The 27,838-nt window shown below is 32.7% G+C and overlaps 3 protein-coding genes across 3 annotated transcripts; 1 reads left to right on the top strand and 2 right to left on the bottom strand.

The window, feature by feature from the left end:
• The first annotated feature begins 3,580 nt into the window (after nt 1-3,580).
• Nucleotides 3,581-9,372, top strand: LOC114750742 (stress-induced-phosphoprotein 1-like). Its single transcript, XM_028939346.1, is given in 9 exon segments — nt 3,581-3,880; nt 5,317-5,410; nt 5,507-5,557; nt 5,665-5,838; nt 6,103-6,195; nt 6,198-6,284; nt 6,465-6,584; nt 6,881-7,014; nt 8,819-9,372. Coding segments are annotated over 9 exon segments (978 nt in total). The 5' UTR covers nt 3,581-3,731; the 3' UTR covers nt 8,895-9,372.
• Nucleotides 9,373-10,561: 1,189 nt separating this feature from the next.
• LOC114750739 (agamous-like MADS-box protein AGL62) lies at nt 10,562-11,311 on the bottom strand. The gene has a single exon (XM_028939343.1). It carries the CDS (start codon nt 11,309-11,311, stop codon nt 10,562-10,564), a length of 750 nt encoding a protein of 249 aa, XP_028795176.1.
• A 1,402-nt stretch (nt 11,312-12,713) lies between these two features.
• LOC114750740 (protein IQ-DOMAIN 14) lies at nt 12,714-15,868 on the bottom strand. Its single transcript, XM_028939344.1, has 4 exons — nt 15,322-15,868; nt 14,972-15,214; nt 13,548-14,237; nt 12,714-12,929 (listed from the first exon to the last, which is right to left on the bottom strand). Exons 1-4 carry the CDS (start codon nt 15,700-15,702, stop codon nt 12,906-12,908), a joined length of 1,338 nt encoding a protein of 445 aa, XP_028795177.1. The 5' UTR covers nt 15,703-15,868; the 3' UTR covers nt 12,714-12,905.
• Nucleotides 15,869-27,838: the final 11,970 nt, after the last annotated feature.

Raw genomic sequence — 27,838 nt, 5'->3', positions numbered from 1 at the left:
AAAATCTTCAACTTTCTTAGCCAGAATTACTACCTGATCAACAAGAAAATTACAATCCTAGTAAAGAATATGAAAGTGACTATTTTGAATGCATCGGATACGATGAAGATTACACTGATCTCGCTGATGAAGAATTCAAGCATCTTGACTTCTCTTTTTCTCTTCTTCTTCTTGGGACATGATTTTGCAAAATGCCCTTTTTGTCCACAAAGAAACCATCAGTCTCTTTTCTTGAATTTTGGAGATCTTCTCTTGAAGTATCTAAAAGGCCTTCTTCTTCTTGACTTTCTAGGAAACTTGTATCTTTTGAAGTTGGATTTCTTCTTGTAAGTACAGTCACAATTCTTCTTATGTTTGCACTTGATGCGAAAATAAGAATGATCACAGGCTAGTTTGAACTTAGCATTTCCTTTCATCATTGCTTTAAGGAGTCTCTGCTGATCACATAGTTTATCCAACATGGCCAGTGCAATTTGATAGATCTCTCCCAAAGAAAGTTGTGAAACTTCCTTTTGAAGGGATGCTATCATGCAATGAAGTTCTGGCTGGAGTTCATCAGGTAAGGATGCAATGAAGACATGTCTTAATTATGGATCTTCATATCCTCGCAAGAGATAGTATTTTTCAGACATTCGAGAAAAATACCTCTGCAAATATCTTTTATCTAAAGAGCAATACTTTATTTCAAGTATTCCTGATAATGTCTTTTCAAGATAACATTGAAGTCTTTTAAGAATTCTCTGTGAATAACACTAAGAAATGTTCCAAGGCTATCAGATCCAAGAAGCTGCATGCAAACATAATGATTCATCTGGGTAAACTATTCTCTCAAAGAAAATAATGCTGGAAACAAATTCGACAGTAACTTGTCTAAGAGTGATATCTATCCTAGTCACTTGAACATCTTGCTATGCTCCAAACTCATGTAAGAGGTCCCTCTATTTATGTGGAGGGAGGTCATCAAAAGTAAACAAAGGACTTGAAGATGGTCTATGGTTATGCTAATTAGTATGTGCAATCTCTCCTGAACCTTCATCTTTAGAAGAGGGATCTTCAACAATAGGATTAGTGCTCTTCAGGAGGTGACTCTCTTGGTTGATCTACCATAGCAATTTTTGATAAATTAGCAAGGCATTGTTTTGTGGAATAGCTCTCAGCTTCTGATTGGGACAGAGTTTTTTCTGTTGTGGTTTCAGTAGAAGTGTCTTCAAATATTTCATCAGAGGAAGGGGAGTTGTATTGATGTTTATTGAGAAATGAAATAGATCTGGTAGAAGTAGGGGTAATGACAGGAGATTTTCCTCCATCTTGTGGATTAGATGGTTGAGGATTAGAGGTTTTTGGCAGAGAGGAAAGAGGGGTTCTTATAATCAAAGGTTCTTGAGGTCTGATATGTGAGAAGGTAGGACCAGTGTATGCAGGGGTTGGATATGTTGGAGTAGGTGAAATGGCTGTAGTGAGAGGTTGGGTATTCAGAGAATGAGAATGAGTAAATCTTTTTCTTGGATGGCTTTTTGGGTTCTTTGAGATGTTGGGTGTACTAGTAAATGGTTCTAAAGACATTGTGATAATTTGTTTCTGGAGGCTTATAGGGAGTATAATGTGTAGGTGGTGGCAGAAGCTGTGGATATGGGGAAAATGATGTTTCTATTGGTGGTGGTATATAAGGCTGGTACTGCTGCTGGGATTAGGGGTGTTCAATTGTGTCCTGTCCCAGTATCTCGTCCCTGTCCCAGTCATTTTGAGATGGGACAGTCCTGTCTCGAAAGCTTTTGGGACGGGACAAAATTGTTTCGGGACAGGACGGGACATGGGATAGGGGTGTCCTGTCCCGGTCCCATCCCAATGTATTATCTTTATTTTTAGTTGTTATATATTTATTTTATTTACTACTGTAATAGCATTTTGGTAATGATATTTATCAATTGTTATTTTTTATTTGTTTATAAGTTGTTTTTGTATGAGTTCCATGATATTCTTTGTAGTAAATATTTTAGGTTTGTTTATTCTTTGTCTTTCATGATTACAAAAAACATTTTTCTTTGTCATTATTTTGTCATTTTTATCTATTTTCCTCACATAGTTTTTATTATAAGTTTTTACATTTCTTCTACAGTTAGTTTTCAAATTAAAAAAAATTATAAAAAAAAGAGATGGGACGTCCCTGTCCCGTTCCAGTTATGTCCCATCCCAATTATCAGGACCGGACTAGGACGAGGTCGTCCCTATCCCATCTCGTCTCATGAACAGCCCTAGCTGGATTATTGTTTTAGACCTTCCTCTAAGTGCCTCAAATCCTTTTGGATTTTTGACAGTTCTTCCTCTTTCCAGTAGAACTCTGGGCCAAAATATCTATGATCTATATAAGCCCTTAATTCTACATCCAATTGTTGAGCTTCAGAGGCTAGCTAAATGAGATGCCTCTTGATTTCTTCAGAAATACTATCAACCTGAGTGATTAGGTTTTCAATTTTAAAGAGAGATGATCAAGCTTTAGAATCAATCCGATGAAGAAATCTGTTCACAAAATACCAAAACGCACTTATTATATAAAAATATCTTAAGATACGGGCTGAATACTTTTAGCTGAAAAATAAGGTTCTCGTTTCAGAATGACCATTGCAAATCACACACAAAACATTTGGCAATAACTTCATTATTATAACAAAACCCAGAAAAAGAACCTTTATTATTATAGATTTATTCTGCTTAAAATTTCGAACTCTATGCAACACTACGCTCTTGAATGCTTAAATTCTGCATCCAAAGCCACCAAATGTATCCCCCCCCCCCGGGTGCTTCGAACTTTGTCCCTCCTTTCATTTTTCATCATGATGAGTATGATTAATTATAAATTTTGTCTTTCATATATACTAGTCAAGTGGGCTTATTAAACATTATACAAAACTTAAAGAAATAAGGTGTTTATTAACAATGATACTGTTATTATCAATAGATATTGACATATACATATAATTGGTATTGATTTTTTATTTTTCATGGGCAAATTGATTAAAAATAACCGTTTGGAAATTTTATTAGTTATAAATATTTAAACTCAACTATTGGTATTTTTTGTGCACGAAAATTTTTAGAATACCACTAATTTTTTTGTATATAAAAATATGTTGGGTTATTGACCAATAAGATTTCTGAACAAGCATTTTTAATTGATTTTTTTTTGTACTTTTATATTGATATCCATTGAATATTGTTTGGGGAAAGTCTCACCAAAACATTTGAAATTATTAAATAGCAAATAAAATTTTTTTAATAAAAATATAGTGTTATTTGCAAATTAAGTGTTGAAAAACCTAAAGTATGAGAACTAGACTTAATTTGAGATTTAATAATTTTAAATTTTTTAATGAAAATTTTCTCATCACTTAGAGGGAAAATAAAAATTAAAAGTTAAAACTTAAAACTAAAACTTAATTACATTGGTGGTATCAGTCCAAAGGCTGTACCGCTGTATCCGTGTGAGACGTCACGTGTAAAGCTGTCTTTCCCACTGCCTACTGAGAATCAATTTTTTCAGCTTGAGGGTGAACAATTATATATAAGCATGCATCCAAACTTCGGAAGATAAAGAAAGCGCTGGAAGCAAACATCTCAGTAAAACCCTACTAAGATTGTGACTTGTGAGTTGGCTCCGCAATTCTGAGATTAATTGAAGAAGTCAAGTTCCAGATTTTCGCTGTTGAGTGTCTTCCCTGAAAAGAAGAATACCAATGGCGACTGCCCCAGCTTCAGCGGAAGGAGAAAAGATGTCTCTGAAAGATCAGGGCAATGAGTTTTTCAAGTCAGGAAAGTATCTCAGAGCCGCAGCACTTTACACCCAAGCTATCAAGCAAGATCCTTCAAACCCTACTCTTTATAGGTACCTCCTTGCAAATCTTGTAACTTTATCGATTATCGACTGTTTTGTGGTTTCATGGCATGATTGATCGCGTGTTCCAAATCGTACGCGACATTCTTTTTGTTGATTTAGTTTATTGTGGCGTATTCTTGGTCTTAACTGGATTGAATTGTTGAGTTTCAAATTGTTATCCTCTTCTATATGCGCATTGCTGTTTTGTTGATCTGGGTTCTCGGTTCACTTTGGTTAAATTTGTGAGTTCGTTGTCTAAAAAAAAATATCGGTGGCTGCATTAGTGGTTTTTTTTTTCTTTTTTTCTTTTTTTGGGTTAGTCGGATTTTAGAACTTTTAGTTCCAGTTTGCTGCAGAGTATCCGCAGAGGAGAGCCTCTGGTTCCTTCCAACCAGGTGGACTATGTAAAGTAAAAATGACTCAAGTGAGCTAGTTTATCTGATTTGAGCCAAGAGAGGAGCAAAAGAGTAGCCTCTTGGGTTGGTGGACTTCAAGGCACAATTTCCATTTTATATTTTGATGATTGTACAATGTGAGACATATCGTGGCACACTTATTTTGAGAGCTGGAATTTTGTGACAAACCACTCTTGGTGGTGTTTGCTTGTTTTCTCTGGTTGTTCTGGATGCTTTTCATGCAGTTCCTTCCCAGTTCCTACTATGGAGATTTCCCATGTAGGCAGCTTTTGCTTTAGTGGGTCTTGGACCCTTGGGTTCCGGGTAACCCTCTTCCAAGTTGCTCCTTCTAAGTTTGTTCTTTCTGTATCAGTCAGCTTTCAATTAAATCGCCACTTAATGCAATGCAAGTGTCCATCCCGAAATATTGGTCCATTGGGTGTGAGAGCTTGGGAGTACCGCGTTATGTGTTGATTGTTGTCCATATCACTTGCACTCAGTATTATAATGGACGAGCTTTTCCCCCTTGTTACAGAAATTAACTGTTATCTCATGAGTTCTGGCCTATTTCTGTCTAGGCGTTGGCATTTCTCATGAACTTCTAACAGCCACAGGGGATAATAATTCTGACATTTGTTACTAAGTTGAGTTTGAAGTGCAATAGCATGCAGCATTGTCATCAAAGAATTTATCTAATTCCCCTAGTTAGTTTTTTGATGCAAATGGGCTCCCTTATTATTTTGACATTAATTTTCTGTTAATGCTGAGACCTATAAAATTTTCATAGCTTCTGTTTTAACTTTTTTTGAGTGAGCCGCTTCATTCACTGCATCAGGTATAATATATACCAGCGATGTGGCAAGGCATAAATAGTTTCTGTTAAAATAAAATGTGTTTGGTGTATTTTCCAGTTAATGATTTGTTTGTTCTTATGCATTTTAAAGCGGTAGTTTGTATCTTCATGTCTTTCAACGATGAGACATGTTCCATGCCATGCATGCCAATAAAAAGCATCTTGCCCTGATGAAATTTCTGTACATTGTCTACCAGTAACCGTGCAGCTGCATTGCTGCAACTGGATAAGCTTACGAAAGCTCTTGAGGATGCTGAGATGACAATAAAACTAAAACCTGAATGGGAAAAGGTAAACGTATATCAGATTTCTTTAAGCCTGATTTTGTTTGAAGATTATAATAGAAATAATAATATGCTCTGCGGTGTTACTTGAATTCACTTCCAGGGGCATTTTAGGAAAGGATGTGTACTTGAGGCCATGAAACGATATGATGATGTACATTATGCAGCCTTCCTTCCTATTTGCTTCTGATTGGACGCTGTGTAAGTCCCTATAATTTTGGGTTTCTTCTTCTAATGCACCTAGCTTTTCAATATTTGTAGGCCTTAGCTGCCTTTCAGATGGCTTTGCAGTATAACCCACAGAGTCAGGAAGTATCAAAGAAGATAAGGAAGATAAACCAGCTAGCAAAAGATAGAGATCGAGCACAAGAAGTGGAGAATAAAAGATCTAATGTTGACATGACCAAGCATTTAAACATATTGAAACCTGAATTGGTTAGTATTGTTTGTTAATTTAATGAAATATTGTTGGTTTATTCTCTGGAATGCTTTATGTGCATGTACATTTTCTAGGATGCACTTTTGCATTAATTGATCTGTATTTGTGGTTTCTGAGATGTTTTGTTTTATCCGTTTCAACTTTGGGTGGCTTCTCATTAGCATATATAAGATGGTAAGGACTAAAGTAATTAATACGCCCTCATATATCATGCATTCTTTTGAACACTTCTTAAGTGACTATTTGTCTTCCTCATACAGTCTGGAAAGTATGGATCTGAAGAATGCTGGAAAGACTTGTTTTCTTTCGTTGTTGAGACCATGGAGACAGCTGTAAAATCATGGCACGGAACTCTTCTACCGTGGATCCTAGAGTCTACTTCCTTCTTGATAAAGAAAAGACACAAACTGATAAATATGCCCCAGTTGTTAATATTGATAAGGTGAAAATTCTTAATTTTAAATAGAATTCTTGTTGTGGTATTCATTGTTTTTCCCCCCTTTTGGTCCCCTTTCCTTTATACACTCTCTTCTAAAGAGACATGCACACGTGCAATTTAGCTTGTTCTTTCAATGGTATTCTTTCTTTGATGGCCATACTCTTATGTCGTCTGGTGTATCAGGCCTTTGAATCACCACATACACATGGAAGCTGTTTTTCATTTCTGAGGCAATACGCCGAGGACTCCTTTTCCAGAGCAGCTTGTTTGGTTGTTCCCAAAAGCATAATTGCTTATCCGCAGGTAAATTTTGATTTCTTAATGCATTTGAAAGTTTGGAATTGATTGGTCTAAAGGAGAAAAGATTTTGTGCAAGAATTGCCACTGCTAATTGCATACTTCTGTGGGTCTCAGTAGGTGGTGAGGTTACTGATACACTTTTCTTTGTAAAACATTGTTGCCATTTGTTTTCCTCTAAATTGCTAACTGGAAACCCCTTAGATTTGATGTGGCCATAGATTGATTTTTTTTTTTTTAACAGTCCAGACATAGCGTCTCAGTTGCAACAAAATATCGAAGTTTACATTCTGTGTTTGCAGGTCTGGAAGGGCCAAGGATCAAGGAGATGGAAACATGGGCAGAATGATGGTTTCTTTGTTCAATTTGAGTCACCTTCGCTAAGAAAGCTCTGGTTTATTGCCAGTTCCAATGAAATGGGGCAGACATTATGCAGGTTTTTCTTCTGCCCTCTCTCGATTGCAATTTGCAGCGTATTCAATGAAAATATAATCTAGTAACTTATAATGGGTAATATTGTGGAATTAACAAGTAAATTTAGGAAAGGTTGCCAACTTGCTATAATAAGTTTTTATTCTCTTCTTATTTTTGGATTGCCTACTTATTTTTTTCTTCCAAATGAATTTATGCGATAATAAGCAGGTAAATGTCAGAATTTTATTTCTGGTGTATTTGTTTTATTTTTTGGGATGCGGAAGAGGAGATGGGAGCCTAGTAGGAGTTATGTTCTTTACCACATGTGGCTTGAAATTTGGGAGATATCTTTGATCAGCCTCGGTCTGATTGTGATGGAACCCTCAACTCTGCTAAGCTTGAATTTAAAAAAGAAAAAAAGAAACCAGAAACAGACAAGGGACAGTGCGGGACTGATAATGCCATTCCTGAATAATAGAGTTGGATTACAAGGGAAATAATGGTTCAAGCCAATCCCATCTCCCTCACGCACCTATACACAGAAATTACAATCAAATAACAGTTACAGAGTACAAGGAACAGCACAAAATACACATCACAGAACGGCAATACGGAACATAAGCCCCTGGACTTTCAAGTGGCCAGTTCGTGCCCAAACAACCTTCACTAACCTAAAAACAGAACTCCCCCGTCTGAAATGGAGGATTTAAAACACAAAGTTGCAACATTACTGCCCTCACCCCTAGCTGCAGCTAATTCGTGCTCATATCTTTTCCCTTAATGCCAAGATCCATAGGATAATCTCATCGACATGCAGTATATCCGCATAAAATGTTGTGAAACAATACTACACTTTTGTTACTTACCCTTGCTTCATGATGCGAAGTATTCATGTTTCTTGTCCACATACTTGTGATAAACATATTGCAATTTTCTTAAAACTTGTTTGTAGTTTGTATCCTAAAATAAATGCCAAACTTAATTTTTCTTAAAAGAAAATTCTTATATAACTTGCTTGAATTCCTGGGCTTGTGATGCATAGATTTGTTGCATGAATCTTGTTTTCAAGCATACTATTCAAAGTATTTTTAGAGCATTGTCATCAGCCTTCAGGTGGGTTTGGAAAATTCCATATGCATCCACGAATCGTGAGGCTTTTAAGAAATCTTACAGGAATGGCTCATGTTGTACTTAAAGCAGAGGGTCCTTAGGCTACTGATATTCATCTGATTTCTCCAATGCCATGATACTCGAAAACTTGTTAAATAGTATTGTGCTGTTACATTGTGTTTGACACAAGTTTTCAATCCATGTTGAGCATAGACATGAAAATGACTCCTTTTGTGAAATGCATGTACTTATTGTTAATAATAATATGAAGACCTCGCTGTTGAATGCATGTTCTGTTTGGATGAAGAGAGAATGGGAGAAGAAAAAATGTAGGGAAGAGAAAAAGTGGAGATTAAATGTTTTCTTATGTTCGGATATCCAAGAAAAAAAAATGACTAATTTCACAGTGACAATATTCATATGAAAAGGTGTAGGTTCCATGTCTCTTCTCTCTCCTTTAGAGCAATTTTGGCAAGCATGTTTCTCTCTAAGCCTTTCCGGTTTTGGAAAGTGTTTGGACCCGATGCCTTTTTTCTCTCTCCATAATATTTTTCTCTCTGTTCGAACATAGGATTGGTGTGATATTATGCTTAATTAAGGTTTTTGACAGACAGACAGAGCTCCTTTCTCATTGAGCGTTTGCGTCTGAGTTTTGGCGAGACAAACATTGAGATTTATAGTTTTTTTTTTCCCCCCCTGGTGTGTGTTCTTTTCAGGGACCCAGAAGTCTTGGACATTGGTGCTCATGAAGTTCTTCCACGTTTATTCAAAGAAAAGCTGCCTAGTTCTTAGCCCTTTACCATCATTTGGTTTGTGCTTTTTTTTTCCCCTCTGGGAACACAAAGAACTACAGGTTCATGGGAATTGTGCAGTTCCCCAGAATACCGAGATGATACAAATGTCTTGTAGGGAAAATTTTGGAATATAATGCTGGCTATATCATGATGATGATGAAGCTTCTTTTTATCGGATAGATCCCTCAACTTTTCATTATTCCTTGAAACAGTCCAGGCCCTTCAAGTTGCAATTCATATTCTGGTGATTGGGGGACTCTAGCCCTTTGTTTATTTCAGATAGAGTTTCTGTAATATTGAAGTCTTTGTTACATTATTATTAGCGTTGAGAATTACTTGTATTCTGAATGTTTTGATAGGATGGACCTTTGATTTGGCTTGAAATTTTGTTCACAAACGTGCTTCGCTGAAAATCACTTGTAAGAAGAGATTGACTCAAATTCATCTCAATTACAATTCAGAGTTGTATACAGCAAGTGTATTTTTAAAGAGAATGAATATTGAAGTTTTTATATAATGATAACCGTACTATTCCATGTGTGATAATATATATTGCTTCTAATTTCAAGCAAAGCAGAGAATTTGAAGTTCATAACCAGACCATGTCAGGGGAAAAAAAAAACTCAATAATCAAATAGACATGTTAAGAATTTTAATAAGAATTTGTTGGCCATGGTCAGTGAGTAGTTTGGGATTCAATGCTCAATACAATGATATTTGCGCCATTCAAATTTCATTTAAACAGTACTCCCTCCGTTCCTTATTATAAGAGACACTTGATGCTTATGCCATGTTCCTATATATAAGAGACACTTACAAGTTGTCTCTACTTTTTTGTGTTGATTTACTATTTTACCCATATTTATTATCTCCAACTCACACTCTCTCTCCCTTCCACTTCTCTTTTTCTTTTAATAATTTAATTGTTCTCTCTCATGCTCTCTCTCCTTATTAATGAGGGCATTTTTGGAAAAAAAATTATACTTTTTATACATTAATTGTTCTTAACTAACTTTAACTGTTTTTTTGATCAACGTACTTCGGTTATTTGTCTCTTATAATAAGGAACGGAGGGAGTATAAATTTAAGGTTTTTAATTTATAATTTTTAAACAATAAATTATATTTTGAGGTTACAATTAAAAAATACTTAGATTTTACACATGGAAATGAACCCCCCCCCCCTTCAAAAAAATGATTCCTTCCTCACAGTATGCTCAATTGATTTTGGCATAAAAACCTGCTAAGAATATAAAAAGTAAACGACATTTGTTCTGGAAGAAAAAATAAAATAAAATAAATGATTGATATCCCTTGATTGATTGATTGATCCTTAACTGAGAGATTCAAATAATTGTCTTCATAGGACCCAAAATTGTAACTCAAACAAAAATCCAGAATATTTCTGGACGTTATTATTGCCTTTGTGGTATTGTAATTAAAACCATACGTCCATGCCCATAATACAAATTGAAAGAAATAAAATCACAAGAGGCATTTGACAACAAAAGAATGGGCATTCTACTAACTTCTCCAAATCCTGAACTGAAACAAATCAAAGAATAAATGAACAAATCTATGATCAACCAAAATTATCAACATCCACGAGTTCCTAATCAGTTAATCTCCCGCCAAAACATTAATCAACAAGTTAATAATCATTATCCTACGCGTTAATAATAAGACTGTCCAAGATCAGTATTCCAACCATGGAAGAATCATTACTGATTGTGATGTCATTCCAGGAATCCCAATCCCAATCCCACCCTTGATCAGTCGCAACCACATCGTCATTCATCAGAGAGGTGGACAAACACTCCTCGGCCGTCGTCTGCAGCGGCGGCACCGACGAGGAACTGGCCAGCAAAGCCGCCGTCTCCTTCTTCTTATTCTCCACCGCAGCAACCAGATTCTTTTTTAGCTGTTCAATTCTTTCCTTGAACTCCACAACTTCCTTCAAACCCATCTCCCCAACCGAGCGGTTCCACCAAGACCCGGGACCAGAACTCGACCCGGGAATATCAGCCATTGCGTTCAGAGATTTCTTCTCGTCATCCAGTACCCTCATTGCCTCCTCGTATTCCCGCCTCAGCGACGATACCGCCGATTCTTCCTCCCATTCATGACCAACCGACGCGGGGTCCGAGGAAGAAGAGAATGTGCCGGAGAGGTAGCGGCGGATGACCGAGTCGGGGTCTGGGAAGCCGGAGGAATAGACCTTGCCGTGCTGAGAGAACACTACGACGGCGATTTCAGAGTTACAGAGGAGGGATAGCTCGGCGGCTTTGCGGAAAAGACCCAACTTGCGTTTCGAGAAGGTGACGAAACGCTTGCTGGTTTGCTCCACTTTCTTGATCTCGATCTTGCGCCTTCCTTTGCCTGGGTTTTTGGTTGATTTTGTAGAAGTGGAAGCCATTGCAACGAAACAGAGAGCTTTATCAGCTATGGAGCGAACAGAGCGAGAGGAAGAAGGAAATTGAGAGAGAGGGATTGAAGTTTCCGAAAATTGAAGATGATTTTAGATTTTGTGATCGTTGGAAAGTAATTATGAACTCAGCTTTGATTTTAATTGTGATTGAGACACACAAATTTTACCGTTCCTGTTTCCTAATATGCTTTCTTTCCCACCAAGTCTTTGTTCTTCGCAATCTCCCGCCCCCGCGGTTTAAGTTCTTGTCTTTTTCTTTTTCTTTTTCTTTTTTAATTAAATATAATTTTGGTCCTAAAAGTTTTCCTTAATTATTATTTTGATTCCTAAATTGGAGTTTGTAATAACTCAACTCCAATAATTTCTAAATTAAAGACTTTCAAATAATCTGGCATTAGATGTCAGTGTGCGTGATAAAATTTATAAAAATTTAAATTAGTTTATAAATTATAAATAGTAACTTATTTTTTCATGTTCCATTCAGTGAAGTTAAAAAATGTACTTTTATTCTAGTTAATTAATTTGAGTAAATTAAAGAAATTAGTTAAATTATTTATCTATAATAAATAAGTGTCGTCTCCCTAAAAATATTCTTACTAACTACTTCTTCGGTCCTAAATATAAGACCTTTATACATACTAGTAGAATGGTCTTACACTTAGAATCGGAGGAGTATGTACTATTTTCAGTCTTTAATATAAGACCTAGTTGATTAATTTAGAAAGATTAAGAAAATCAGTTAAGTTAGTTATTTGCTATAAATATGTATTTTCTTTCCTAAAATACCCTTGTTAATTATATATATTAGCTATAATTACCATTTGATGAAACTTTTAACATGTACAAGTACTAAAAGGACTACTTTGAAAAAATCAATGAATATAAAAGATAAAATGGATTGGGATCTTATATTTATAACCAAATTTCAAGTCAAACAAACTCTTATAATAAGGAACAGAGGTAGTATATTAGCTAGAATTATCATTTAATAAAACTTTTAACATGTACAATTACGATAAGGACTACTTTGAAAAAAAATAGATAAATATGAAAGACAAATATATTGGAGTTTTATATTTAAGACCAAATTAATATTAATTCTATATTAAGGACATGAGGTAGTATTTAATTAAAAATTATAACAAAAATATGACTAAGTCGGGCTCTGGTTTTCTTCTCCTGCCTCTTAAGTATTTCATTTATATTGAATTTGGAAATATAATTTTTATTATCTCATTATGCTCAATTTTTGGAATCAAGAAAGGCAATCAGGCGTTAAGAAGGTCAATTAAAAAAAAGCTTCGGAAAGAGAAATAAGGACGGAAACGGGCGGAATAAACAACCCTGCTTGGAAATATATTACTGGGAAAAAAATTTACACACAGATAATAACCTGCTAAACTGTCTTCCTCACGAAACAATTCGCAAACATGGTCAAATTTTAAAAAGAAAAAACAAAGAAACATAAAAAGAAAAGAAAACAAATCTCTACATAATTGGGTCTTGCAATACAATTGAACATTATTAACCCATGATTGTTCCTGCAAAACTGGTCCCTTTTTGTTTGCAGGAATTTGTTTGGTTAGTAGTACCTTCCTCCATAAGGCTGCAATCATAAACAAACACAAGCAGTGAGATACTAGTATAGCAGAATTTTATGATTATCTCCGGTCCTAATTATAAGAGTTAGTTGACTAATTTGAAGAGATTAAAGAAGTAAGTTGAATTAGCTATTTGTCCTAAATAAGTGTTGTCTTTTCTAAAATATCCTTGCTAATCAAGTATATTAACTAGAACTATCATTGTTAAAAAGGTTACATTGAAAAAATATATATAAATATGAGAGAAAAAGTTGATTGGGGTCTTATATTTAGAACCAAAATGAAAGTCAAATAGGGTCTTATATTAAAGACCGAAGGTAGTAATTGTTATCTCCGGTCCTAATTACAAGACGTTATTTATAGACTATAAACAAAGCCTTATAATTAAGATCATAGTTAGTATTATTTTTTGAACTAGATGAGCACATACTTGCTTCTTGAGATTACAAAAGGGGATCGAACCTATAATCTTCTATTTATAAGACGGTTTTATCAGTTATTATAGTTATAAATAGATGGCTGAGAGATGAACTTGGCTCTTAATAAATCCATCTCTCAATGAATTAAATCGTGTATGATGAAAGAAAGACTGAAAATGTAGAGGAGAATTAGGAGGCACTTACATCAAAAGTAGCAAGGGACTTGCAGTAGTTAGTACTAGTGAGAACAGTACTGGAAGATCCACACTCGCTCTCCTTCAGTGAAGCTGAGGATTTATCAAGCTTGATCATGGACCATGGATATTGGTAGTTATGCGCTGTGGAGCCCACATGAGAAGACGACCTCTGCATTCTCACGGGCCTCGGCACGTTCCTCCCTTCCACTGAAGCCCGTCGTCGGCTTGGCTGCCGCTCAAATGTCTCCGGCGGCCGCTGCTTTGGCGCACTCTGTGACCTTGCCTTGGCTCTAGAAGATTCTGTGTTGGCCATGTAGTTTGGGAACAAAGGATAGTCATGGGACATGACTGATTCTGCATAGGGTGGCGGTTTTGGGAAGGTGAAAGGAAGATGTTTTAGATCTTCGGGCCCGGATATGGCTGAATAATATAGTTGTGGGCTTCTTTGGGCCGTGCTAAAGGAAGTACAGTCCTCAAAGTGCCCACTGTAGTCCCGTGGGCTCATCTCTGTCAAAATTGATGGGCTAGGAGAGGCAGCCCGATGGGCTTCTTCCTTTGGGGAATAGTATGTGATATGGTAATTTGGGTTGAAGTTATTGTTGTTGATGTGGTTTCTTCTCCTTCTAGAGTCACCTTTGGTCTCACATACATCCATTTCCACTATCTTGATGTTCTCTTCCAGGCTCATGTCCATTTCCTACATTAAAAATTTCACAAAAAGAAAGAATTTAGTTAATTTTCATAAAAGATTTAATTAAGGAAAATTAGTAAAAAAATTTCTCACTTCAAAAATTATTGCCCAAAAATACCTAAGGACTCATGTCTTGGAACAGGTATAACTCATTTTCAATTGTCTATAATGTACTTTTAACTATGTATAAATGTTTCTTGCTTTGCACATAATTAAAAATAAATTGCACAGAATTGAAAAAGAATTACTCGCTGAAAATAGGATGCACTTGGATTCTTAAATAAATTTGAAGTACCTTTGCATTCAGCAAATTTCATTTTAATTAATAGGAAAGATCATCAATAGATCAACCATATGTTCCAATTTTTTTTTCTTAAATATTAAACTTTGTTAGAAGACTATACTTAAATTTTAAAATTTAGATTGATAATAAATCTAAGCATAATTTAATAAATCAAATCATAAACTAATTCAATTTAATTTTTTTAAAAAAAAGAAGAACTAGAAAAAAAAAAAACAACCTTTAAACATGTTCACACGTGTTTAGCAACTAAAAAAAAAAATCACATTTCGTCCACCGACTGAAGACCAGACATGGTCAATCTATTCCCATAGCAGATTGACTAGAGTAAGCGAAAGAAACACGGCATTATTCTGCAAATTCATTCACCCTGAGATCATCACCCATTAACCTTATCTATCATTTGAAGACAATTAATGAGGGAATTAAGAAAACTCACATCATCATAGATCTGCGTGAACATGTTTTCTGGTAGCGGTCTTCTGTGATTCGAGTGTCTGTGATTATAGTTCTGATCTTCCGATGAAACCATTCGAATCCTATGAGCTCGAGCTCTTGCCTGTGCCGTCACCAGAGCCTGCATTCTTCTCAACGTATCTGTCGCTTGCTTCCTCACCAAGTGACCCCTCACCAGCGCCTGCAATTTCACCAATCCTCTCAACGCACACAGCGCCTTCCTCGCCTGTCCCAAATTCACCAAACACTGGTTTCAGAAATCCGACTAACAATTTGTGATTCATAATGATATTATCGATGATTTCTATGAAGGATTCCGATGGATTGATGTACCAAGTAAGAACGGAAAACAGATTGAATTTTAATGGCCGCAGCTTCCTCAGCGGTTCTAACGGCGGCAGCCTGTGCGGCGGCATCTGCGGCGGCCAGGGCCTGTCTCATCTTCTGCTGCTCATCGTCAGTAATATCTGTCGGTGAGTTAGTAGCGACAGGGTTTGACTCAGCGGGGGTCGGTGTCGTCGCGGCTGTCGTTGTGGTCGATGAGGCCGAGGATCTTCGGAAGCTCCATCGTCGTTTCTCTTTGGGAGCTGTGGTCGGTGGGGTTCGATCTTGTTCAGGAATGATGTCAGTGGTTTTGGAACATTTGTTGTCTTTGTCCTTGTCTTTCTTGCCGCCGGTCAAGATGCTTCGGAGCCATTTGCTGGTCTTTCCCATGGGTGGGGAAGGAGGAAGCTAACATGGAACAGTGAAGAAGGAGAGAGATGGAGAAGAAAGGAACAAGACGAAATGCAGATCTCTTCTTCTGTGGGAGGCTGTGTGCTGCATAAAATGTGATGCGTTGCTTTCAATCTTACAACATTAATGGCCCAATTATTAAAACTCAGCTCTGTTTTTTCGACAGCCTAATCTCTCTGTCTTCTTTGTATTTATTCGCTGCTGTCCCAGCCCAGCCAAAACGAGTAATATTTGAAGGGTTGGTTTCAAGGAAAATTCGCTGCCATGTCCACAACTTTTTTAGTTTACAAGATCAAGGTTGATGTAGTAGCATGAAGTATTTTTTAATATATGTTGATTTAGGAAAATTACAAAAAATTAGGTAAGCCCATTTGCTGATTAAATTTTCATCTCCAATTTTTATTTTAAATATTGCTAAATCTAATTGAGATATTTTAAAATACGATTCCATCCACAAAGTTTAGGTTCGCAATACTTAGATAGGAAAAACAATTTGCTTGAATATTTATTTTTGTATTTTTACAAAATCATACTCCTCCAATGTAAATATAAAACTCATTTTTAGTGTAATTTTATAATATAAAATGAGTCTTACACTTAAAATAGAAGAATGACATAATTTTTTTGGTGAATGTAAAAATCCATTTTTTTTAAGGACAAGTTGCTCGAATGCATGCATATCAAAATAGCCTTATCTTTATACAAATAAAATTAGCTTGAAAAAGTTCTTTTACATTTTACGAGACAAACTTAATCAATATTTTTATTACTTCTTAGTTCTTACTATCTATTTTTGGTCATTAATATAAGAACTAATTTAATGTTTAATTTGATTTTAAATATAAGATCCTAATTTATTTTATTTTTCATATTTATCTATTTTTTCTCAAGATATCCATTATAGTAATTGCACATGTTAAATATTTCATGAAATGATAGTTTTGACTAATACACATGATTAGTAAATATATTTTAGGAAATACAGTATATATTCATTACAGATAACTAACTTAACTAATTTTCTTAACCTACTCAAATTAATAAATTATTTTTTTTATATTAAGCACTGGAAAATTACTTAAAATAAATTAATCTAAAAGTCGCAATGTGGCATTGTCCATGAAATTAAGGGCCAAATTATTTGTTTTGGATCAAACATTGAAAGAATGAAATCACCTACAAGTAGTCATATGTAGATAATACAATACACGACTTACCTCTAGTGAAAAACTAAAGCCTAGTCACAAGCTGGTGCTTGCAAAATAATATAGGGGAAAAAAAAGGTTTTGTACTACAACAAAGTTTTTCCCTTTATATGGATTCTATGAAAAGTGGTTAAAAAAATGTTACGGCTTAGCGGTAGCATTAAAATATGAATAATACTCCTCCGGTTCTAATTATAAGACCCAATTGACTTATTTGAGGAGATTAAGGAAGTAAGTTAAGTTGGTTATTTATAATAAATAAGTGTTGTTATTCCTAAAATATCTTTGCTAATTAAGTATATTGGCTAAAACTATCATTATTAGAAAGATTATCTTGGAAAAAAATGCATAAATAAAAGAAAAAATGGATTGGGTCTTATAATTAGGACCAAATAAAAAGTCAAATTGGGTCTTATAATAAGGACCGGAGGAGTATTAAATAGTGGGACTTAATGTGTTAATTTTATGGGATCATGAGATTAGGTACGAGGGAGGGAAGAAGGCAGCAGAAGCAACATATTGGAAGAAGGATTCGATGCCTCTGAAAATGGAGATCTGTTTGAGTTCCAATGGCGTCCCCACAGGTAGATGGGAGTTCAGAGCGGTCGACAAGGGTGTTTCCGTAATTTCTGTTTTCAGAAGCCATGTGAGTAGGCCAAGCACTGGAACATGCGCATCCCTTTTAAAATACTCCTTAATTTTTTACATATGGAAAAACATTTTGCAGCTTGGTACCTATTTGTTATTTTTTTTAATTAAAACTTTTAATTTTGTTTTGTTTATGCTACTACTTCCGGTAATTTTACTCCGTCAATACTATTAGCTTCTGTGAAAAGGCGAATGGTATAAACAAAGCAAAATAAAAGATTTAATTAAGAAAAAAATGCATACATACAAAATTAAAAAATTAAAAAATATAAATACCTCGAAAATGTTTTCTTCTTATGTATTGTATTTTTGGGCAGGAGGAAGGAAAGTGCCCCTCTTAAGGGCTCCCCATAGAACATGAGGAGATTTTATGTAGGGCTATGGGGTCCACTAATTTTTTGTGTGTGTTTGAGTTGTAGTTACTTTCTAATGTATGTGATTGCATTATGAAGGTCCGATTGAATGGAAAATATAGCTTACTTTTAATTTGATTTTCAAAAAATTTATATTGGATAATATGATTTATATTTAGATTGACTTTTATGAATAAGCAATTTTGTAAAAGCAGAATTAGGATTATTATTGAAAAAGCAGGTTGAGTGGCAAAATGACCAAAATATTTACATAATATAATTGTTTTAAATTATTATAATAGGAAGAAATTATATTTAATGAATAAAATGTATTTAGATTAGAAATGACAGTAATGTGAAAATTTTTGGACCAAATAATATTAAATGGTCAATTTGATGATATGCTATGTACAATTTATGTAAATATATAATGAAAAATAATATTAAATATTAAAATTATTATTAAAAAATCATGTTAAAAATTATTTTCATTTAAGAGAGCATTAAAAATAAATAACTAAAAACTTGTTGGGAAGCATGAAGAATATGCATAAAAAAGTATAAAGACAATATAAATTGTTTTTACATTAGTCATAAGCAAATTTAAGTTGCTTTTGCAATTGTATTTTTTTTTTTATGAAAAAAACTGCTTTTTGCCTACAAATAAGATTAGTCAAAAGTTTATCCAAACATGAAAAATTAGCAATCGGGCTCAGAAAGTAGTTTATAAGCACTTCAGATGCCAAAAATTTAATTTACTCAATTAACCAAATAACCCATCATAGAATTATTCAACAAAAAAATTAAAAATTTTGAAAACACATTGAGTGCGTATATGTTTATTTATTTATAGAAAAAAATTATATAAAATTCCTTATATAACATTGTAACTCATTTTTAAATTCCGATTAATGCTCTGTTTCTATATAGCTAGTACAAAGTAAAATTCGATTAGTTTTAAGTGGATGAACAAATCAACAATAAACAATAAAATACATAATGAAAAATTGCTTATAAAATTTTGTGAGAAGGGATGGCAAATCTTCACTTGAAGGAAATGCTAGAATGATAAGATGGATGGATCCAAGAGCTTTTATGCCATGGGGTCACTGCCCCATGCCCCTCTCAGTCTCAATAGATTGGTCCAGAAAGTTGTATAATTATATACACTGCTTTGGATCAAGCAAGTGCTTTTTATAGAAAATAAAATATATGATCAACAATTGATAAGAAATCAACTTGTAACTTATAAATTTGTGAATTCAAATTCCGTTACTGATGTAAGAACATTACTAATAGGTGATCTGTAAGCATTTCTGTAAGTGTTCTTTAAGCTTAGAAATATGTCTTGATCCTGATGAACTCCCAAGATCCAACTCATCTAACCTTTTTTTTAAACAAAACAAAATAAAATAAAATAAATATATATTAAAAGATTAAATCGATGAAAAAGAATCCAAATTAACACCCCACACACAAATACGAGAACGTTCAAGCCATAAGGATTTGATCTTTATTTAGTTATGTAATATGTGTTTGAATACGCGCAAAAATATTTTTAAAAGATGAATATAAAAGTATTAAACTATGTGGCCTTATAGCATAAGGCGGCCATCATTAGACAATGTATTTGTTTATTTTCTTTCTTTGTTTGTTTATAAAAATTCCGTTAAAAAAATATAACATAATCATAAAAAAAAGTCTTGAAGCAGTATTAATCATTTTTACATTGAATTACATGATGCTCACTTATTATTAAAATTTTTGGTTTTTTCTCCATATCAAACATTGTCTCAATATTCTCAGAAAAATTAATGAGAACAGTTTTATAACGCCCTACAAAAAAAATAAAAAAATAAAAAAATTCTGACAAGAAGTAAGCAATATTAACCGCCTGTTGTTATTTTCCAAATTAAAATTTGTTATTACATATTATTCACTTATTATTAAATTTTTTAGTGACTATTATTTTTTTCTTGAGACTTCATATAAGCTTCCACCAAAATTATTTTATTAGTTTAGATAGGCACCGAAAATGTGGTCATTTATTTCTGTTTTTATTTGGGGTGCAATAGGACAAATAAAACCACACAAGTATAGACAAATGCATGGATGAACATTAAATTAATAGGGCTACATATGCAGGAAGTAGTGATTGATTAGGGTGTGGAAGTGTTCAAAAGGATATCTAATGGATCATAAACAAAGGCGTAGTTGGCGTCTCACATGGCATGTTCATTTGCTCGCCCTTTTTGACTCGTTGTTCTCTTTCCAGTTTCCTGGAAACACCCACACCTCAACCTTATTCGCCTGTGATATATTTTATTTATTTCTTAAATACGAATGAATCAGTATTGCATACTATACAGATCAAATAATAGTAGGATTAAGATATAAATTTGTTCTAACATTTTGACTTAAGAGTGTTGAGTATCTGAAATTTTTTTTGCATAAATTTGTTTCAAAAAATTTAAAATCATAACAATATTATTTTTTAAAGTTAAAATGTTAATGGTCAATATTATTCATTTGGTCCTAGTTTTAAAACAGAGAGAAAGTTTTTCTCAGTCCTATTCATAAGTCAACTCATTTTAACATGCATGTATTATTTTGTCATTTATTTAGTACAGTGTGGATTTTTTTTTAAAGTATATATATTAACAGAGATGAATTTAGAAAGCTGTTATATTTTAATGCATTTTAAGATTTTTTTTTATTATTAGTATGTGTGAAACATGTTAAAAGCTAAGTTCTTTACTATTTTAATAGTTAGTGTTAGTTTTTTAACGATAATTAAAAGTAATGAATGCCAAGTCAGTTATATTCTTTTATAATAATTATTTATATATTTAGGTTTCGTGTTAATCATCACGTAACATTGGTTTTTTAAGGATCAAATTGCGGTCTAATGGGTAAACGAGAGGGTTATATGTTAATACAATTGAAATGACAAAACATATAGCTTCGTTTTCCTCTTATTTATTCGGGCTACATATATATAGGGTGATGTGTGTTTTATTTTAAAAAAGAGAAAATGATTCTATATCAATAAATTGAAAAGAAAGTGATATATATGGACAAGAATTTACCATATATAATGGTTATACACATAAATACAAATTAAACAGGAGTCATTTACGATAACAATGAATTAGTCTGGGTACATCTTGGATTGCTTAAATGATATTGGAATGTTGTCACTGAAAATATTAGAAAATTTCAACCGTGGAAAAATGAACCAGGGTTGTTTTTTTTATAAAAAAAAATATGCAAAAAATATATATATTCTTTATCTCTTTTTGTTTTCTTCCCCCGTAATTTGATACCTTTCCGAGAGTCAAATCTAGTAGTGTTGTTTTATATGATTAAGTCATGATTAGAAGTCATGAACAAACCATTCAATGCATCTTCTATAAATTATTATATGAGTCGAATCGAAATGAGACACATTTGATTTTGTTTGATCACATGAGATAGGATTTGGACAGTGTGTTTCTTGGAAAGTTCTTCCGAATGAGATTGATGAGGTGGAAGATACAGATAATGTCAGGGTCTCCCTTAGCTCAATTACGCAATTTTTCAAAAAAGCAATGTATGTACTTTACTTGATTAACTCCGTATTTCTCAAAAATTACAAATATATATGGAAAAAGTACTTTTAATTTGAAATACAAAGATGTTAGGAAAGTAAAATTTATGTGGTTCTACTCGGGAGTTTACTCTTCCACGTATAGTTGTGAAGGAGGCATAAGACTCACCTTCCCAGAAATTAAAATTAACCATTTTAACAAGCAAAATGAAATGTGTTTCACTATGATAGGTTCTAATATTTAGTTCTTATACACACACACATATATATAGAGTATTATACTACCTCTTCATCTAAATATATATCAGACTTTAATTCATTTTGTCTTACAGATTTATAACTTATTTTTTAAAGTATCACTATTAGTTACATATACTAAGGAGTTTTCATCTAATGATAGTCATGATGTAAAAGAATCAACTCATATTTATTACAAATAACTAACTTAATTAATTTATTTTAATATTAAGAATAAAAAATACCTCTTATATTAAGAATAAAAAATAGTATATATATTACATAAAATTAATGAAATGTTGAGAAAAATAATGCATATATGCAATGTATGCATGTATGACATTTACTTTGTATGTATTTATCCTTTTTTTATTTCTTAATATGATAATATTTTAATTATCGCAAAGATAAATTAATCACTCTATTGAATGCATGTACAAGACATGTCTTGTACATCAATCTCAATAATCTGATAATTGTTCATATAATATTTGATAAAGAATTTTTTTTTTTTCATGGGTGGGGCCTACAAGAAATTCTTTTTTGTGTTCTTCCCCCCTCTTGAATTCATGTTGATTTGAACACGTGAATACGGTCCAAACAGCTTAAAGACATTCTGTAATTCACCAAACTAGAGATTAATTAATTATGGAGAGCTTTTTGTTGTCTACTTGATTATTGATTAACTATAAATACTTGACATTAAACCAAAACATTCTTCATTTTTTTTGGAAGTGTTGTGACAAAAAATTAAAGCATTGGAATATAATTTGCAATATCGTTAATCAAAACATTCTTCATTTTTTTTGGAAGTGTTGTGACAAAAAATTAAAGCATTGGAATATAATTTGAAATATCATATCTTGTCAAATCTAATTATTTAACAGATATATGGTCGGAGACAAAAGGAGGAATCTAACAATACGAAATTTTAATCAAGCATCAACTACAAAATAAAAATCGTAAGAGGTCGAGGTGGAGAATAATTTTTTCAGACGTTTATTTTTTGAAGTATGATAATTTTGTTTCATTAACCAATATTCGCCCGCGATTTTGAGAACTTTCATTTTTCTTATTTTTATAAGATTTGGAGACACTTATATGTATATACCTTTAAAATACTATAAGAGAAAGTTAAAACTATAGTAGTTGTGGGTATCTATTTTTTTTTTAATGATCGACGTAGTTTAGGAATTTAAATATGACTAGTTTATATAACCTAACTTCAACTGACTCTCAATTTTCTCTAAATTCCGGAATTATGGTTTTTCTATTAAATCAGTCGGTTCAATTTAGTCTCACAATGAGGCGCACCTCTGTACTTCACTCGAATTGAACATTTTTTTAATCATGAATTATATTACACAGATTGAAAAAAAAGACTTGATTTAACATGGATAGAATTGAGTTAGAAGTGAAGAATAATAAAAGGGAAGAAAGGTGAATAGTTAAAGAATCTCAAATCTCGTAACATGATTTAAAAAAAAAAAAAAAAAGAATCTCATAACATGCACACATACTTTAGAGATAGTTGGTCACCTTCACATGGGTTTTACAGGAGGTTGAAGCCATGCATGTGAAAGGGATACCTTGATTGGTTGAAGGTACATCCTTCCCATATTTAACCTTTGTTGTTTCTAACATTTTGTGTAACTTTGTACTTTAAACTCCTACTTCCCCTCACGCCACATGCTTTCCTATTACACCCCCCCCCTTTTCGTAGGTACCTACTAGAGCGATCTAATGACTAATCCCTTCGCATTCTATAAGACAATATAAGGGGCGGATGCTGGTTACAAGTATTTAACGCTGCTCCATTCGCAAAGTGAGGATTGAACCTCGATTAAGGTAGCAAAGACCCTTATCATCTCACTTAAGATCTTGTGGTTTCCCTATTACTTCCCTTTAAGCCACTTTCCCTTTGAGTTTGGATCTAGGATGTAACTTTTTTTTTCTTTATGTTGAAAAAATTATTTTGCAAGTAAGCATACTTTCTCACAATTTTTAATTTGATACTTATGCCGTTTTCTCTATTTATTAATTTTTTTAATTTCATTTTATTGGTCCTATAATTTTACTCTGTTAGTATGACCTTATACAAGGATTAAAGATGTTAATATAACAAAGTTAAGAGATTTAATAAGGGAAGAAAAAAATATAAGTACCAGATTTAAAACTACAGAAAAATATAAATACCTATAAAATAGTCTTTCTTTTTTAAGAAGAAATAGTGCACACCAAAAGCACTTAAAAAAAACAGTGCAATATTGCTTGCAAGAGGAAAATTCCAGGAAAATACTACTTTTTTTTTCTTCCAAAAAGATCACTCTAATTAGCAGAAATGATGCATTGGTTAGACCGACGTTTCCTGCATTTGCATTAATATTAACGACACCTCCAACCATTTTCACAAATTCCATAATATCATTAACAACTCATTTTTTTTCATTATTTAAAATGTTTCCTACACTTGCAATAATAGTATTGACAACACCTTCAACTATTTTCACAACTTAGTTGATGCAGTCTACAACTTGATTTTTTTTGTTGTTGCAATTTTTAAACTTGGCAATTCAACCAACGGGGGTAATTATTTAAGTACTTTCGTTTTTTCGTGGTTTGGAATTGATGCAATGAGTGAATACTTATGGCTTAAATAATGAAGCTCTGCTTGAATTAGCCAAATTTGAAAATTGCAAAAAAAAATAATTGTTAACGGTGTTTTCAGAGTTGTGAAAATGTCTAGAGGCGCTGTTAATATTGTTGCAAGTATAAGAAAGAGCTTGAATAATAACCCCTTGATTGCGTTCTTCTTCCTAAATTTTGAAGTGTTTGAAAACAGTTTTTAATGGTATCAAAATTGTGAAAATGGATATAGGAAATGGCTTAAAAACGTATCCCCTTCTTAAATTCCTCCTAAGTTTTGAAATGATTAAAAGTAATTATAAATGAAACTATCCAAATTGTGAAAAAGACTAGAGGATGTTAGCATTGTTATGAAATGCCTACCTTTCCTTTTTTTTTAAAAAAAAATGCTCATAGGTAGTTTTATCTTTAAAATCTCATGTGCTATCTGATCAATATGTCATTTTGTTTATTAAAGTGACATTTTTAAAATTTTAAAACAGTATTGTAGCTTAAATATAAATATATATAACATAATAATAACAATCGGATGCCGGTCATTTAAATTTGATTTGGCCAGCGCCTATGTGGCGTAACGACATGGTAGCCACCTAATGGTGGCCTTTAACAGGATTCGATCCCTGCCCACAAGCTATACTTGCCTAAAAACAAAATTGATTTGGATGATCTAGACAAATCCGTATATGCTTTGTACCCAAGCAAATGGTACCAATCAATTTGCTTCATAAACAAAACAAAACCACTTTGTTCTGTGTGTAAGGAGACTTGACTATACAAATGATACAAATAATTATTAATGCCTCTTCGTACTATATAGTCCTCTCTACTATGATTTGAGGAAGGACCAAAAGTAGAGAAGTAAATCCAAAGAAAAGTTCATCATCTCCCCCACAAACACACATGCACCTAAACTCCTAAAGTTCATCAGTTCTTGAGATCCGTCCACATCCAATCTACTGGTGAAAATAACACATCATGGCTCCAAAATTTATAAAGATGTCAGTCGTGGGTCTTCCTGAGAATCCGAAGCCACCATTTTCAACATTGATTTAAAAAACATACCACCTCCAGTCCTTAATACAAAAATTAGTTAGTAATTCAATTTGATTTTAAATATAAAATCTTAATTCATTTTGTTTTGAATATTTATAAATTTCTTCCTAAGTATCCTATAGTAATTACATATATTAAGGAATTTTCATTAATAAGTAACTCTAAAGTACATAATTAACAATGATATTTTAGTAAAAGTCACATCTTCGTAAATTAGTTATCAAATTCTTATATTAAAAATCGGATGTAATATAAAAGAAAATATCAATACTATACGGTTTAAAGTAAACACTAGTTTTGATGTGGTTTTGAGTTATGAAATTTGATATCACTGCTTCCAAATTTTAATGACAAACATAAAAAAAAAAAAAAGTCAAAATTGATGGACATAAAGATAATATTAATCATAATATCAACATACATAGACTCCTGTTATAGAAATCAATTATGCACATGAACAAGGTGCATTTGAAGCTGGCTCTTCTTCTTCCCCCTCCCACCATACTGGATCAAATTCAAATCAGACGCTTGAAGCATCCATTATTTCCTTTTGAGAAAATACTGAATACGTAAAATTACAGTTGACGAAAACCAAGCTGCATGGACAGTATTGATCTGAGTTGTGTGGTCCAAGATGATGATTATTGGCACTAAATTAATTCAGAACCCTGATAATAACTAATAAGCAGTAAAAAACAGGCCTACGATCACAATGTATATATTTATTGATGAAGCTAGCTATATATATGGGCTTTATTATTCTAACGCACAAAAACATATTCTGCAGCAGCAAATTAATTAAATGTTGTCTTTTATGTATTTTCATTCATTTGAACATATCCTCCTCAGAGAGGATATAATCAATCATATTACAAGCTCATATAATTAATTAATTTCTTAGGTGGTCCTGTTTTCTTTTGTGGAAAATGCCTTTCATTTTCCTCATGTCTCAAAACCCATCACCATCATACAGCTCATTCATCTGTGCCTCCTCTGTGCCTGCCTCAATTTTGCCGCAGGATCATTATATATAGCTTGGATTTGTTCAGTACAATGTGATACTTGACACCTAATATAAAAGTTAATTAATTAATCTAAAAAAATAAAGAAATAATAAATATATGTTAATAGAATACTTTTGCGAACTATGTATATTAGTTAGAACTATTTTTTAATAGAATATTTATTATGTGTAACTGTTATAAGAATTATTTTGAAAATAAATAAATATGAGAGACAAAATAAATTAAAATATTATATTTATGATCAAATTGAATGTCAAAGTAATCCTTATATTAAAAAAAAAAAGGAGGTAATATATATTATATTGGGCCCTCAAGTGAGAAGCATATATTGCTTCAGTAAATAAATGCATATGCATGCTCCAAATTATGTGTATTGATTAAAATTATTATTTGATGAAATATTTAACATGTGAAACTATTATAGGGATTATTTTAAAATAAATAAATAAATATGAGAAACAAAGTGAATTAGAATTTTATATTTAGAACCAAATTGAATGTCAAACTAATTCTTATATTAAGGAATAATTAAATCACTGTCTAATCACAACTATCATAAATTTTGTTCTTAGATCACGATGATTTGAAAACTTTAGGAGGATTTATGGTGTCTAGTTTTAGCATAATACTCTATCTGCGATTCTTAATAGTTAATATTGGAGCTGGTCAGGGTCTGGTTTATATTTGATTATAAATATAAAATTTTAATTCTTTTTACTTTTTTATCTTTTTATTTTTATCCAAATTAATTGACGGAATTTATAAACTATATAATAGAGAAGTTTCAGGGCGATATAATTAACTGATTTATTTGGCATACTTAATTTACCTAAATTAATTAAGTTGTTTTTATATTAAGCATTGGAGGGAATGATAAATTAGGGTTTCTGGTCCAAGAAGGTTGGTACGTGTTAAATGCTGTCTGCGTCTGATGCGGTTCAGTGCTCTTATCAGAAGCCAAAATCTGCACAAGCAGCTTTATAATCACATTCATGGCTTTATGTATATCTATGCCCGAAAGTCATGTAATAAATTTTCACGGACTGACAAATCTTATTTTTAGTCTTTTATGGATGAACTAATTTTCAATCGAAAATATGTTCCTGAATAATAATCTACCTATTTTATATATAATATAAATTTTTTTCCTAGATTATACTATTCAGAAGTTATTTCTCAAACTACGTTAAGCCCATGTTTAATTTATTTAATACAGTGACAAAAATGTATAAAATTGATAATAAAATACTACTTCCGGTTCTTAATATAAGACCTTATTTGAATTTTATTTTGATTCTAAATATAAGACTCTAATCCACTTTGTCTCTCATATTTATATTTTTTTTTCAAAATAATCCT

The sequence above is a fragment of the Neltuma alba genome, unplaced genomic scaffold, assembly GCF_004799145.2.
Source record: "Neltuma alba isolate B1F8T4 unplaced genomic scaffold, ASM479914v2 tig00006629_pilon, whole genome shotgun sequence".
Lineage (NCBI taxonomy): Eukaryota > Viridiplantae > Streptophyta > Magnoliopsida > Fabales > Fabaceae > Neltuma > Neltuma alba.
The sequence above is the reverse complement of the archived record's forward strand: the minus strand, read 5'-3'. Positions and strand labels throughout refer to the sequence as shown.

Bases quoted from the DNA above. Each gene is read 5' to 3' on its own strand.
- LOC114750739 (XM_028939343.1), bottom strand. From the start codon at position 11,311: ATGGCTTCCACTTCTACAAAATCAACCAAAAACCCAGGCAAAGGAAGG.
- LOC114750740 (XM_028939344.1), bottom strand. From the start codon at position 15,702: ATGGGAAAGACCAGCAAATGGCTCCGAAGCATCTTGACCGGCGGCAAG. The intron at 14,238-14,971 runs GTGAGTTTTCTT...TTTTTAATGTAG, and splicing joins TCACGCAGATCTATGATGAT to GAAATGGACATGAGCCTGGA. The intron at 12,930-13,547 runs GTAAGTGCCTCC...TTATGATTGCAG, and splicing joins AGTCCCTTGCTACTTTTGAT to CCTTATGGAGGAAGGTACTA.